The sequence below is a fragment of the Ursus maritimus genome, unplaced genomic scaffold (assembly GCF_017311325.1).
Source record: "Ursus maritimus isolate PB19 unplaced genomic scaffold, ASM1731132v1 scaffold_30, whole genome shotgun sequence".
Lineage (NCBI taxonomy): Eukaryota > Metazoa > Chordata > Mammalia > Carnivora > Ursidae > Ursus > Ursus maritimus.
The window spans coordinates 6,656,553-6,671,836 of record NW_024425564.1 but is presented as its reverse complement, the minus strand read 5'-3'; the positions used below and the strand labels follow the sequence as shown (position 1 = coordinate 6,671,836).

Sequence of the window (15,284 nt, the reverse complement as noted above, 5' to 3'; positions counted from 1 at the left end):
GACCTGGCAGCCGCAGAGCCCCGCTATTGGCCGAGGAGGAAAAGGCGGGGCTGGCTGAAGCGTTATAAGCACAGAGCCGCCCCGCGCTGACAACAGCAAACCCACAGACAGCCTGCAGGGTTTCGTGTGGTGTCCGTCAGCGCAACTTTCGCAGACCTGCTGCGTCCGGATCCCGCGCGTTCTCGGGTGTGCAGCTTCGGAAGAGACCGAGCATCTGTCGCGGATCCCGACCGACCGCCTTTCACAGAGCCTGAACCAGAGCGCGGGGCGAGGGAGCAGGACAGCGGCATGGCGAAAACCGCGGCCATCGGCATCGACCTGGGCACCACCTCTCCTGCGTGGGGGTGTTCCAGCACGGCAAGGTGGAGATCATCGCCAACGACCAGGGCAACCGCACCACCCCAGCTACGTGGCCTTCACCGACACCGAGCGGCTCATCGGGGATGCGCAAGACCAGGTGGCGCTGAATCCGCAGAACACGGTGTTCGACGAAGCTGGTATCGGCGCAAGTTCGGCGAGCCCGGTGGTGCGTCGGACATGAAGCACTGGCCTTCCAGGTGATCAACGACGGGGATAGCCCAAGGTGCAGTGTGAGCTACAAGGGGAGACCAGGCGTTCTCCCCGAGGAGATCTCGTCCATGGTGCTGACCAAGATGAAGGAGATCGCCGAGGCGACCTGCGGCACCCGGTGATAACGCGTGATCACCGTGCCCGGCTCTTCGTTGACTCCCAGCGCCAGGCCACCAGGACGCGGGGGTGATCAGCGGGGCTGAACGTGCTGAGGATCATCAACGAGCCCGGCCGCCGCCATGCCTACGGCCTGGACAGGACCGGCAAGGGGAGCGTAGTGCTCATCTTTGACCTGGGTGGCGGCACCTTGACGTGTCCATCCTGACGATGCGACGACGGCATCTTGAGGGTGAAGCCACGGCCGGACACTGGGAGGGAGGACTTTGACAACAGGCTGGTGACCACTTCGTGGAGGAGTTCAAGAGGAAGCCAAGAAGGACATCAGCCAGAACAAGCGGAGCCGTGAGGCGGCTGCGCCGCCTGCGAGGGGCCAAGAGGACCCTGCTGTCCAGCACGCAGGCCAGCCTGGAGATCGACTCCTGTTCGAAGGGGCATCGACTACACGTCCATCACCAGGCGCGGTTCGAGCTGTGCTCCGACCTCTTCGAGCACCCTGGAGCCCGTGGAGAAGGACGCTGCGCGACTGCCAAGCTGGACAAGGCCCAGATCACGACCTGGTCCTGGTGGGGGGCTCCACCCGCATCCCCAAGGTGCAGAGCTGCTGCAAGACTTCTTCAACGGGCGCGACCTCAACAAGAGCATCAATCCCGACGAGGCGGTGGCCTGCGGGGCTGCGGTGCGGCCATCCTGATGGGGGACAAGTCTGAAGCGTGCAGGACCTGCTGCTGCTGGACGTGGCTCCGCTGTCGCTGGGGCTGGAGACGGCCGGGGGCGTGATGACGAGCCCTGATCAAGCGCAACTCACCATCCCCACGAAGCAGACGCAGATCTTCACCACCTACTGGACAACCAGCCCGGCGTGCTGATCAGGTGTACGAGGTGAGAGGAAGCCATGCAGCGGGACAACAACCTGCTGGGGCGCTTCGAGGCTGAGTGGCATCCCCCCGCCCCGGGGAGTGCCCCAGATCGAGGTGACTTTCGACATCGCGCCAACGGCATCCTGAACGTCACGGCCACGGACAAGAGCACGGGCAAGGCCAACAAGATCACCATCACCACGACAAGGGCCGCCTGAGCAAGGAGGAGTCGAGCGCATGGTGCAGGAGGCCAGAAGTACAAAGCTGAGGACGAGGTGCAGCGTGAGGAGGGTGTCTGCAGAACGCCCTGGAGTCTATGCCTTCAACATGAAGAGTGCCGTGGAGGATGAGGGTCTCAAGGGAAGATCAGAGGCCGACAAGAAGAAGGTGCTGGACAAGTGCCAGGGTGATTTCCTGGCTGGACGCGCACCTTGGCCGAGAAGGATGAGTTTGAGACAAGAGGAAGGAGCTGGAGCAGGTGTGTAACCCCATCATCACCAGACTGTACCAGGGGGCGGGTGGCCCTGGGGCTGGCGGCTTTGAGGCTCAGGCCCCCAAAGGAGCTCTGGGTCTGGCCCCACCATCGAGGAAGTGGATTAGGACTTCTTCCCCAAATTGTTTGTTTGGTTCAGAGACTGTTGGGATTCAGGACTCTTGCATTGCCTTACATGTCTGCGTTTCATCAGCTCTCAACTTTTGCCTGTTGTTTGCCTAATTTCAACTGTCTCTTGTGGTGGAGTCACGAAGTTCCTTTTTTTTCTAGAATCTAAATGTAGCAAGAATTTATACTGCCATCGTTTGTGCCTTTCTTTTTTGTAATATCCACACCAAACTTGGGCCTTTTTTTTTTGTTGTTTTTAACTATTTTCTGCTGAGTAAAATAAACTCAATAATTTGATTGTCTTGCCTGCTTCTGTGTTTTATATTGAGATTAGAGTCTGTACAGGTTGTCTTTTTGGTCTAAAACTGAATGGTAATTTGTATCTTAGGTAGTGGTGCAGGATCTGGAGAAGTAAGTCTATATATTGCATTGTGATCTCTTTCTTTTAAGCAAATGGTATTTTGGGAGATTTAAAAAAAACTGCTTATTTTGAGTGGGTTGGGTCTGTTGGTGTAGAAAAAGTTAAGGGCTACCGACATAGTGGCCTTACGTTTGATGAAGGGGTTGACCTTGTGTAAGGGTGGCCTGGAAAAGGGGTGTGGGGTGGAGTGTTCCTGAGAAGCTGGCAAAGAGAAGGGAGAGGCTGTTAGGTGGGAAGGTCTGGCTGCCCATTACTGTCAGTGCGCCTGATACGTCAGAGCCATGATGTGTAATCTGGTTTCAGCATGAAAGAACAGGTGAGTCCTAAATTGGTAGTGAGGAAATGTGAGTTCAAGCACTGGCTTGCCCAGTTAGAGCTTTAGTCTCTGACCTCTCGGTCTAATATGTTATAATGAAAGAGTCTGGCCTTGATGCCTCAGTCTATAGTTCTAGTTTCTGAAAGGTTACTGAGATAGAAGTGTCACATTTCTGTCAATGGTTATTTATCTTTTAAGTACCCAGTGAGTATCTGCAAGGAACTGTCCTTGAGTTTGGTGCCCCGCAGAGAAGGACCTAATATTTCAGTGCTTTTATGTACCAGGCACTGTTTTGGGGCCTTTTATAAGTTTATGAATCCTCATTCCACCACACTGAGTTTAGGTAGTGTTCAGGTTGCACAGGTGAACACATGGGAAGACTTCAAAGTTACTGGCTTCACTAAAATTATGAAGTGGTTAAAAAATTTCCAGTTGGACAAGGTGTTAAAACCTGGATTCCAACTCTAGTTTCATCAGTTTTTGCCAGGCTGTCCCAGGTCCACGGGCTTTTTTTTTTTTTTTTTTTAAACTATGCCTGGTTGTGGGTTGGTTCTACCTTGGGTTTCACAATCATTACCCCTTTGCCTTTACGTTATGGGATCCCATACAATTATATCAGATAAACACTAGGATTGATAACAAAGACTTAGTATTTGTTAACTTAGAAGGGGGAAACTTAGAAGAGGGGAGGCCTACTACAGGTACCCTTCCCATGCACTACCTTATCCTAGCTGCTAGCATTCTAGAAATAATCCCCTTCACAACCTCCTTGTTGGAAAAGGCCCTGCTGCAATCCTCAAGGCTTGGGGAGTGAACCCCTTTAAAAATCAGTTGCATCTGGAGGTTACAAAATTGTTTTAGAACAAGATAGACATGGTGGTTGCAGATCATTGTGGATATACTTGGTACCACTGAATTGTCCACTTTATTATTTTTTATTTTTCTGTAAAGTAATCTCTATACCCAACGTGGGGCTCAAACTCGTGACCCTGAGATCAAGTTGCATGCTCTTCAGACTGAGTCGGCCAGGTGCCCCTCAATTGTGCACTTTATTTTTTTTTAACGATTTTATTTTATTTTATTCGACAGAGATAGAGACAGCCAGCGAGAGAGGGAACACAAGCAGGGGGAGTGGGGGAGGAAGAAGCAGGCTCCTAGCAGAGGAGCCTGATGTGGGGCTTGATCCCATAACGCCAGGATCACGCCCTGAGCCGAAGGCAGACGCCCGACGACTGTGCCACCTAGGCGCCCCCAATTGTGCACTTTAAGATGGTTTTTGTGTTATGTTAATTTCACTTCAACAACAAAAACAACTTTTAAAAAATGGTCTCACTCAACATTCCATAAAAGCATTTTCTGAGTTTGTGTGTTCTTCAGAGCCCACCAAACCTTTTAGTAAATAGTAGCCTCTGAAGAAAATCAGTATTCTGGGAATGGCACATACATGTAGACTTTGTCCCGGAAGTATGAAAATGGAAATCTAACAGACGTTTAGGCTTCCAGGCCAGCTTATAAAGGCACTTCTAACCTTCAAGACACTTGTACTGTAGGGCTGTGGACTCTAGCCACGATATAAACCAGTCTTCATGAGGATATGCATTTGCTACAGGACCTCCTCTCCCCCTTGAAGCTTGCAGGAACATTTGTGACTATCATTTGCAGATAACACAGTGACTCTTCAAGGCAGCAGCCACCACCCCTGCTTAGGAGAGAGGTGGCAGGGGACAGGGAGGGTGGACGGAAAAAGGTGGAGTTTGGGAAGGACCTACCAAACGCCTTTGATCAGAGAGTTCAGGGAAATCTTCAGAAATACCTCTGGCAAAAATAAGTTTCTATGGCCCAATTAGTCAAGTTATTGAGTGGGATTTCTTATATTAAGAAATCAATATAAGAAGTTATAACCTGCATACCCTTGCACCGAGGACTTAAATAATCAGTTTGTAAGGTCAAAAGAGATCAGACTGATGAAATTATAAATTTTTTTTTTTTAAGATTTTATTCATTTGTCAGAGACCACACAAGCAGCAGGCAGAGGGAGAAGCAGGCTACCCGCTGAGCAAGGAGCTGGACAGGGGACTTGATCCCAGGGTCCTGGGATCATGACCTAAGCTGAAGGCAGACACTTAACGGACTGAGCCAGCCAGGCATCCCAAAATTGTAGATTTAAAGTAAGGAGAACGCAGTGCCATCCCTGGAGAAAGTGATATCTTGGGTAACAGAAGAAAATTTGGGGGTAGGGGAGGTACATGGAAGAAAAGTAACTGTGGGCGGGGAAATAATTTTTTAAATCAAATACCTCCCGTAATTCCTTTGCAATCCCACTCATCTCCCTATGCCAGCCCTCAGAAGGCCAGTGGCTATGGTAATGCGAATGATTGTATATGCCTTTTGAGCCCAAGATACTGCTTTATTAGCAACATATATACTTACTGTTATTTCTGGTGTTTAACAAGATTGTCATCAAAAATGAAAAAGATAATCAAAACAACAAACTTTTTATAAATATGAAAGAAGTGGGTAGGGACATGGGCTTTCGGTTAAAAGAGGAGATGGGGTTGTTTTCAGGTGAGGGGGCGATCCTTACGGTAGAGATAAGAAACAGGAACTGTCATCAACCTTTGCTCTAATGGAAAACCGTAAATCGGTCCCCTTCGGTCACCTGTTGGGAATCCGCTGTACTGGGACAGGGCAACGCCACCAGTCCCGCCCCCTTTCCGAGCACCGCTCCCAGAAAGTCTAAGGGCTCGGGCCGAGGAGCGAATTCCGGAGGCCGGGGTGAACCCGCCCCGCCCGTCGGTCCCCGTCGCGCCCACTCAAGGATCGAAGGATAGGGCACAACCGGGAGGCACTGGGGCAGGGGGAAGACGGAGTCCAGAAGACGAGAATCACTTCCCAGGGCCTTTGACCTTTTTACCGCTCCCAACGTCCTCACGGGCACGAGGAGCGAGGGCGGGCGGTGAGGGAGCGGCAGAGCGAGGCCAGCAGGATCCCGCCCGCCGCGCGTCCCCGCCGGCCGGGAGCGCGCTCGCCTCGGGCTCTGGGGACCTCCTCTTCTGGCGTCCGGCCACCGACTCCTCGGCTTAGTTGTAGGAGTTACAAGACTTTCCAGTGCTTTCGTCGCATAAATTACCCAGTGTGAGAGGAACTGTGAAGATCTCGACCTTTTTCTCTTTTCATCCCATCTTGAAAACACAAGCACAAAACCCCGGTACCGGCCAGGCAATCCTGCGGCCAGCCCCGCCGCTAGGTCCCAGCGGCGGCCTCCGCGCCCCGCGGCCCGCCCCGCCCCGTCCGTGTCCCGGGGGCTGGCGCTCTGTCCCCCTTTTAACCGCTGTCAGGACCTTTCTGGAGTTTTCTGGGTTCGGGGGCGGGGACTGACTCGTAAGAACACTCTTCAACAAACTGTCCCGTTTCCACCCCCCAACACACACCCCAACCCCGCCCTAAAACATCAAGCTTAGTCATGGCTCTATATTTAATTTCCAGAAGATTCTGCGAACTGTGTTCCAGCCTAGCCATAGTAACAGGGCTCCCCCCCCTCCCCCCTGCTTTCCCCTTTGCGACCGAACAGTCTGTTATGAAGGGAAGGGGAGGCGGGGCTAGGAGATCTGGAAGGGTTGGAAAGGTAGGAGCGGGCGGCGGGGAGGATGATCAAGAGTCAGAAGTGGCAGCCAGGAGGGGAGTCCCCGGCTGGTCACATACCCGCGTGGTGCCCCTAATGCGCACAGAGCCCTGACATTCCCTTCATTCCCTTCTGTGGCCATTTGTTTTCCTCTCTTAAGAGAATGAAAGGCTAGGATGCATATGCCAACATTGAATGGAGTCCAAAATAGGGAGTATAAGGACATGTAGGCTCAATCACCAGTTCTATAATTAGCTTTCAGGGTGACCAGACTAAGCCACTGAACACCTCTGATCTTCTGTGTTCATCTCTGGAAAAGAAAAAGTTTGGCTGAATGGCCTCTGCCTAAAAATCAGTAAACTGAAAGCAATGCCATTGTCCTGGCAGTAGTCCCCAACCTTGTAAGCACCCCAAGAAGAAAGATTGAGAGGTCAGACCCTAGAGTGTGGGATCCCAACAAAGACAGGAGAAGGGGAGCAAACTTTTGAGCACTACTCTGTCCCAGGCACAGAACTAAAGCCTGAGAAGCATTATCCTATTAATTCCTGATGCTACCATCCTATAAGAAGGATATTGTTAATTCTATTTTAGACATACAGAGACTTGTGTTAGTTAACTTACAAGTACTGCGTGGTGAAGAAGAAGGAGGACAGGGAGAAAGAAGAAAAACGGCCTTTATTTACAAGGAAGTAGAGTCAGATGCAAACGCAGGTTTTCCCTTCCCCAGGTTTCCCCAAGCTTCTGGAAATCTGCAGCGCTCCCCAGTCACTGCAACCTTTATGCCTGGCTCTAGGTTTCATATCAGTTATCTCTTTGGCTTTTTTCTAACTAACCTTAGAATTGCACCATCTTTTAAAACTAAAAGAACTGAGGAGAAAACTGTTTGAGAAACTGCAGGAAAAAGGAAAGAAGAAAAAACCAACACCCGCAGCTTCAGGGTGATGAAAGCTCATCTCCGCACTTCCTGAACCACCAAGTTCTCGGCTCTCTCTCTTTTGTTCCCCACCCTTAAAGAAGTACCTGACAGCCACACCAGCTTGGGGAACCTGACACTTGAGCCTTTAAAATGCCAAATCCGATAAAAACCTGACTGCAAAATTAGCCAAAATAAAATTCTGGAAAATCTCTTGGGGTTCTTACAGTAACCTTAGACACCAATTAAACGGTGACTGGGTTTTGCCTTGGGAGGCAACCAGTGTAAAATGGAGACCCTCTCCTTGTCAGGAAGTGGCAAAGGAATATAGATATTTGGGTTCCCAGACCCCTCAACAAAGAGAGATTTAACTCAAAAGGTAGGTCAGCTATAGGGTGTAGCTGATGATTCACGGAAAACTATTTCTAGTGGATCTTTTGCTGCTACACCAACAGTAGCAAGATTTGAGATCCTATCCCCATGTCTACCTACCAGGCAGTGGGTAAAGTGATGCCCTTTGCTTCCGGCCAATAAAGAAATATTCTAAATTGCAGATCTGGAGAGAAGGAAGGAGTAAATCCAGGACTGCCTCTAGTAGCAACTAATGGCAAGGAAGCTTCCCTAGGGAGGAGGACAGGAGGTTAAGGGTCCCTAGAAGTGTTGACACATCGGGCAGCTGAAACGGAAGCTTGGGGAGTCGCCAGAGACTGCATAAAGAAATGGAAAATTCCTTAAGTTTGACCAGTTTGACTAGATTAGGAGGTGACTCATTAGGGAGCTACCTCTGAATGCAAAAAAAAAAAAAAAAGTTATCACTTGCCTGCACAAACACACACGGGATTGTGAAGGCAATTCCAACTGAGCAAAATGTTCAAAAGCAAGATTCCTTCCCTTCATCAAAAACTGCCTTCTCATATATAAACAAACATACAAAAAACTGCCTTCTTCCACTGTGTTTACTGTGCTCAACTATGTGTAAACAGAATGAGTCTATTTTTGGTGGGCTGTGAGCCCGGCGCTATTACTTTAAAGTCCCTTAGATTTTCATATCAGGCACCCCACAAATGGTTTTCCATGCCTGCAAACGATAAAAAAAAAAAGGGGGGGGGCGGAATGAATGATCAAAAGTGTTTGTATTCAAAGCAGGAGGGAGCATAACCCGCAGGAAGTTGGAATGTAGGATAAAAACTAAGTGGGTGGATTAAATGCATGACAAATTAGTTTTAAAGGAGCTGGAAGTAGAACCTGGGTCGGATCAACCCCTCCCACCTTTCACCATCTGGATTCCCGACCAGTTTGTTTAAAAGGGACCACCTGCAACCAGCTGTGGCTTATGATGCTGTTTAGGACAGAATATCCCCGCCCTTCCCTCGCCGGCTCCCCATCCTCTGCATTTCATTTAAAAAGGATGGACAGCCTAAGGGCGAAAGGGAGAGGGCAGAAGACCGAATTCTGGGTTCTGAGTATGAACCAGGAATTAACAGACGGAAAAGAGGGAAGGGGGTGGCCCAGACCCGCAGGCTGGGAAGAACAGGGAAACTGAAAAGCCCCAAAGGCCTTAAAGACAGCAGAAGTCCTACGGAAAGTTGTTTTCTTCCTCCCGCCTGAGCTTATCCCTAGGCAAATGGGTTCAGCGGATCCAGCCCTGCCTTTCCCCTCCCCCCCGCCCTTGACCCAGCTTGTTCTTTCTGGGGCAACGGGGACGTTCTCCAGTTAAAGAACCACCTGTTTACTTGATTTTCTTTTAAAAGATTCAAATTCCCCATCCCCAGATATTCCATCCGTGTAGGTTAAAGATGATGTCAAAACTATTACTGCATTATCTTTCCTTCTCTTTTCCGCTTTAAATCCAAGGTGGGAAAAAAGCCGCAGAAAGCCAAAGCAATCCTCAGGCAGCCCAGGCCTTTGTACTGATCCACTAACGCGGCCCCGTCCGTCAGCACCACAGTCCAATCAGAGTCTCTTTGACCCACATCTACCCCACCCACTTCGAGAAACTCGGGAACTTTCTGTATTTGGGGTATTCCCGGGAGTCGTGTAGCCCTTCATCCTATCTTAAACCATCAAACTAGTTTGAACCCCACGAGTGTCTCACCGCCCTACAATTACTAGCCGAGTGCTAGTCTTTCCGGTCAATTTCAACACCGGGGCACAGCATCGCCAGGGGTTTCGGAGACTGGGTGGGCGGAATCAACATCCACCCATCCCAGCTGCTCTCCTCCCTCCCCTTAGGACTCGAGTTCCTTCCCAAGAATCCCAGAAGAGTCTGGAGAGTTCTGGGAGGGGCGGCACCCAGGATGCCGATTGGTCCCAGAAAGCCTGGAGGCAGGACGCGAGCCGAAAGCCCTGGAATATTCCCGACCTGGCAGCCCCGCAGAGCCCCGCTATTGGCCGAGGACGGGAAAGGCGGGGCTGGCTGAAGCGTTATAAGCACAGAGCCGCCCCGCCGCTGACAAACAGCAAACCCAGAGAGAGAGCGGGAGGGCTTTCCTGTGGTGTCCGTCAGCGCAACTTTCGCAGACCTGCTGCGTCCGGATCCCGCACGTTCTCGGGTGTGCAGCTTCGGAAAAGACCGAGCATCTCGTCGCGGATCCCGACCGACCGCCTTTCACAGAGCCTGAACCAGAGCGCGGGGCGAGAGAGCAGGACAGCGGCATGGCGAAAACCGCGGCCATCGGCATCGACCTGGGCACCACCTACTCCTGCGTGGGGGTGTTCCAGCACGGCAAGGTGGAGATCATCGCCAACGACCAGGGCAACCGCACCACCCCCAGCTACGTGGCCTTCACCGACACCGAGCGGCTCATCGGGGATGCGGCCAAGAACCAGGTGGCGCTGAATCCGCAGAACACGGTGTTCGACGCGAAGCGGCTGATCGGCCGCAAGTTCGGCGACCCGGTGGTGCAGTCGGACATGAAGCACTGGCCTTTCCAGGTGATCAACGACGGGGATAAGCCCAAGGTGCAGGTGAGCTACAAGGGGGAGACCAAGGCGTTCTACCCCGAGGAGATCTCGTCCATGGTGCTGACCAAGATGAAGGAGATCGCCGAGGCGTACCTGGGCTACCCGGTGACCAACGCGGTGATCACCGTGCCGGCCTACTTCAACGACTCGCAGCGCCAGGCCACCAAGGACGCGGGGGTGATCGCGGGGCTGAACGTGCTGAGGATCATCAACGAGCCCACGGCCGCCGCCATCGCCTACGGCCTGGACAGGACCGGCAAGGGGGAGCGTAATGTGCTCATCTTTGACCTGGGTGGCGGCACCTTCGACGTGTCCATCCTGACGATCGACGACGGCATCTTCGAGGTGAAGGCCACGGCCGGGGACACCCACCTGGGAGGGGAGGACTTTGACAACAGGCTGGTGAACCACTTCGTGGAGGAGTTCAAGAGGAAGCACAAGAAGGACATCAGCCAGAACAAGCGAGCCGTGAGGCGGCTGCGCACCGCCTGCGAGAGGGCCAAGAGGACCCTGTCGTCCAGCACGCAGGCCAGCCTGGAGATCGACTCCCTGTTCGAGGGCATCGACTTCTACACGTCCATCACCAGGGCGCGGTTCGAGGAGCTGTGCTCCGACCTGTTCCGGAGCACCCTGGAGCCCGTGGAGAAGGCGCTGCGCGACGCCAAGCTGGACAAGGCCCAGATCCACGACCTGGTCCTGGTGGGGGGCTCCACCCGCATCCCCAAGGTGCAGAAGCTGCTGCAAGACTTCTTCAACGGGCGCGACCTCAACAAGAGCATCAATCCCGACGAGGCGGTGGCCTACGGGGCTGCGGTGCAGGCGGCCATCCTGATGGGGGACAAGTCTGAGAACGTGCAGGACCTGCTGCTGCTGGACGTGGCTCCGCTGTCGCTGGGGCTGGAGACGGCCGGGGGCGTGATGACGGCCCTGATCAAGCGCAACTCCACCATCCCCACGAAGCAGACGCAGATCTTCACCACCTACTCGGACAACCAGCCCGGCGTGCTGATCCAGGTGTACGAGGGTGAGAGGGCCATGACGCGGGACAACAACCTGCTGGGGCGCTTCGAGCTGAGTGGCATCCCCCCCGCCCCCCGGGGAGTGCCCCAGATCGAGGTGACTTTCGACATCGACGCCAACGGCATCCTGAACGTCACGGCCACGGACAAGAGCACGGGCAAGGCCAACAAGATCACCATCACCAACGACAAGGGCCGCCTGAGCAAGGAGGAGATCGAGCGCATGGTGCAGGAGGCCGAGAAGTACAAAGCTGAGGACGAGGTGCAGCGTGAGAGGGTGTCTGCCAAGAACGCCCTGGAGTCCTATGCCTTCAACATGAAGAGTGCCGTGGAGGATGAGGGTCTCAAGGGGAAGATCAGCGAGGCCGACAAGAAGAAGGTGCTGGACAAGTGCCAGGAGGTGATTTCCTGGCTGGACGCCAACACCTTGGCCGAGAAGGATGAGTTTGAGCACAAGAGGAAGGAGCTGGAGCAGGTGTGTAACCCCATCATCACCAGACTGTACCAGGGGGCGGGTGGCCCTGGGGCTGGCGGCTTTGGGGCTCAGGCCCCCAAAGGGGGCTCTGGGTCTGGCCCCACCATCGAGGAGGTGGATTAGGACTTCTTCCCCAAATTGTTTGTTTGGTTCAGAGACTGTTGGGATTCAGGACTCTTGCATTGCCTTACATGTCTGCGTTTCATCAGCTCTCAACTTTGCCTGTTGTTTGCCTAATTTCAACTGTCTCTTGTGGTGGAGTCACGAAGTTCCTTTTTTTCTAGAATCTAAATGTAGCAAGAATTTATACTGCCATCGTTTGTGCCTTTCTTTTTTGTAATATCCACACCAAACTTGGGCCTTTTTTTGTTTTGTTGTTTTAACTATTTTCTGCTGAGTAAATAAACTCAATAATTTGATTGTCTTGCCTGCTTCTGTGTTTTATATTGAGATTAGAGTCTGTACAGGTTGTCTTTTTGGTCTAAAACTGAATGGTAATTTGTATCTTAGGTAGTGGTGCAGGATCTGGAGAAGTAAGTCTATATATTGCATTGTGATCTCTTTCTTTTAAGCAAATGGTATTTTTGGGAGATTTAAAAAAAAAACTGCTTATTTTGAGTGGGTTGGGTCTGTTGGTGTAGAAAAAGTTAAGGGCTACCGACATAGTGGCCTTACGTTTGATGAAGGGGTTGACCTTGTGTAAGGGTGGCCTGGAAAAGGGGTGTGGGGTGGGTGTTCCTTGAGAAGCTGGCAAAAGAGAAGGGAGAGGCTGTTAGGTGGGAAGGTCCTGGCTGCCCATTACTGTCAGTGCGCCTGATACGTCAGAGCCATGATGTGTAATCTGGTTTCAGCATGAAAGAACAGGTGAGTCCTAAATTGGTAGTGAGGAAATGTGAGTTCAAGCACTGGCTTGCCCAGTTAGGCTTTAGTTACTCTGACCTCTCGGTCTAATATGTTATAATGAAAGAGTCTGGCCTTGATGCCTCAGTCTATAGTTCTAGTTTCTGAAAGGTTACTGAGATAGAAGTGTCACATTTCTGTCAATGGTTATTTATCTTTTAAGTACCCAGTGAGTATCTGCAAGGAACTGTCCTTGAGTTTGGTGCCCCAGCAGAAGGACCTAATATTTCAGTGCTTTTATGTACCAGGCACTGTTTTGGGGCCTTTTATAAGTTTATGAATCCTCATTCCACCACACTGAGTTTAGGTAGTGTTCAGGTTGCACAGGTGAACACATGGGAAGACTTCAAAGTTACTGGCTTCACTAAAATTACTTAAGTGGTTAAAAAAATTTCCAGTTGGACAAAGGTGTTAAAACCTGGATTCCAACTCTAGTTTCATCAGTTTTTGCCAGGCTGTCCCAGGTCCACGGGGCTTTTTTTTTTTTTTTTTTTTTTTTTTTTTTTTTTTAAACTATGCCTGGTTGTGGGTTGGTTCTACCTTGGGTTTCACAATCATTACCCCTTTGCCTTTACGTTATGGGATCCCATACAATTATATCAGATAAACACTAGGATTGATAACAAAGACTTAGTATTTGTTAACTTAGAAGGGGGAAACTTAGAAGAGGGGAGGCCTACTACAGGTACCCTTCCCATGCACTACCTTATCCTAGCTGCTAGCATTCTAGAAATAATCCCCTTCACAACCTCCTTGTTGGAAAAGGCCCTGCTGCAATCCTCAAGGCTTGGGGAGTGAACCCCTTTAAAAATCAGTTGCATCTGGAGGTTACAAAATTGTTTTAGAACAAGATAGACATGGTGGTTGCAGATCATTGTGGATATACTTGGTACCACTGAATTGTCCACTTTATTATTTTTTATTTTTCTGTAAAGTAATCTCTATACCCAACGTGGGGCTCAAACTCGTGACCCTGAGATCAAGTTGCATGCTCTTCAGACTGAGTCGGCCAGGTGCCCCTCAATTGTGCACTTTATTTTTTTTTAACGATTTTATTTTATTTTATTCGACAGAGATAGAGACAGCCAGCGAGAGAGGGAACACAAGCAGGGGGAGTGGGGGAGGAAGAAGCAGGCTCCTAGCAGAGGAGCCTGATGTGGGGCTTGATCCCATAACGCCAGGATCACGCCCTGAGCCGAAGGCAGACGCCCGACGACTGTGCCACCTAGGCGCCCCCAATTGTGCACTTTAAGATGGTTTTTGTGTTATGTTAATTTCACTTCAACAACAAAAACAACTTTTAAAAAATGGTCTCACTCAACATTCCATAAAAGCATTTTCTGAGTTTGTGTGTTCTTCAGAGCCCACCAAACCTTTTAGTAAATAGTAGCCTCTGAAGAAAATCAGTATTCTGGGAATGGCACATACATGTAGACTTTGTCCCGGAAGTATGAAAATGGAAATCTAACAGACGTTTAGGCTTCCAGGCCAGCTTATAAAGGCACTTCTAACCTTCAAGACACTTGTACTGTAGGGCTGTGGACTCTAGCCACGATATAAACCAGTCTTCATGAGGATATGCATTTGCTACAGGACCTCCTCTCCCCCTTGAAGCTTGCAGGAACATTTGTGACTATCATTTGCAGATAACACAGTGACTCTTCAAGGCAGCAGCCACCACCCCTGCTTAGGAGAGAGGTGGCAGGGGACAGGGAGGGTGGACGGAAAAAGGTGGAGTTTGGGAAGGACCTACCAAACGCCTTTGATCAGAGAGTTCAGGGAAATCTTCAGAAATACCTCTGGCAAAAATAAGTTTCTATGGCCCAATTAGTCAAGTTATTGAGTGGGATTTCTTATATTAAGAAATCAATATAAGAAGTTATAACCTGCATACCCTTGCACCGAGGACTTAAATAATCAGTTTGTAAGGTCAAAAGAGATCAGACTGATGAAATTATAAATTTTTTTTTTTTAAGATTTTATTCATTTGTCAGAGACCACACAAGCAGCAGGCAGAGGGAGAAGCAGGCTACCCGCTGAGCAAGGAGCTGGACAGGGGACTTGGGAGATGGGGTTGTTTTCAGGTGAGGGGGCGATCCTTACGGTAGAGATAAGAAACAGGAACTGTCATCAACCTTTGCTCTAATGGAAAACCGTAAATCGGTCCCCTTCGGTCACCTGTTGGGAATCCGCTGTACTGGGACAGGGCAACGCCACCAGTCCCGCCCCCTTTCCGAGCACCGCTCCCAGAAAGTCTAAGGGCTCGGGCCGAGGAGCGAATTCCGGAGGCCGGGGTGAACCCGCCCCGCCCGTCGGTCCCCGTCGCGCCCACTCAAGGATCGAAGGATAGGGCACAACCGGGAGGCACTGGGGCAGGGGGAAGACGGAGTCCAGAAGACGAGAATCACTTCCCAGGGCCTTTGACCTTTTTACCGCTCCCAACGTCCTCACGGGCACGAGGAGCGAGGGCGGGCGGTGAGGGAGCGGCAGAGCGAGGCCAGCAGGG

General features: G+C 51.1%; 2 protein-coding genes across 3 annotated transcripts in view; both read left to right on the top strand.

Moving 5' to 3' along the window:
- The first annotated feature begins 98 nt into the window (after positions 1–98).
- On the top strand, positions 99–2,413 carry LOC103682293 (heat shock 70 kDa protein 1). The gene is given in 20 exon segments (XM_008711877.2): positions 99–328; positions 331–402; positions 405–500; positions 503–550; positions 553–714; positions 717–968; positions 971–1,234; positions 1,237–1,284; positions 1,287–1,364; positions 1,367–1,396; positions 1,399–1,530; positions 1,533–1,618; positions 1,620–1,674; positions 1,677–1,745; positions 1,748–1,774; positions 1,777–1,951; positions 1,953–1,973; positions 1,975–2,000; positions 2,003–2,107; positions 2,110–2,413. Coding segments are annotated over 20 exon segments (1,824 nt in total). The 5' UTR covers positions 99–288; the 3' UTR covers positions 2,148–2,413.
- LOC121106055 (heat shock 70 kDa protein 1) overlaps positions 115–15,284 on the top strand; it is a 22,294-nt gene continuing 7,124 nt past the window's right edge. Inside the window, exons 1-2 of one of the 2 annotated variants that reach the window (XM_040644809.1) lie at positions 115–129; positions 9,916–12,297. In XM_040644809.1, the coding sequence (XP_040500743.1) occupies positions 10,076–12,001 (1,926 nt within the window). In that variant the 5' untranslated portion in view covers positions 115–129; positions 9,916–10,075 and the 3' untranslated portion in view covers positions 12,002–12,297. Of the gene's footprint in view, positions 130–9,915; positions 12,298–15,284 lie in introns of those variants that run through there. The other variant, XM_040644808.1, reaches the window with a different exon arrangement.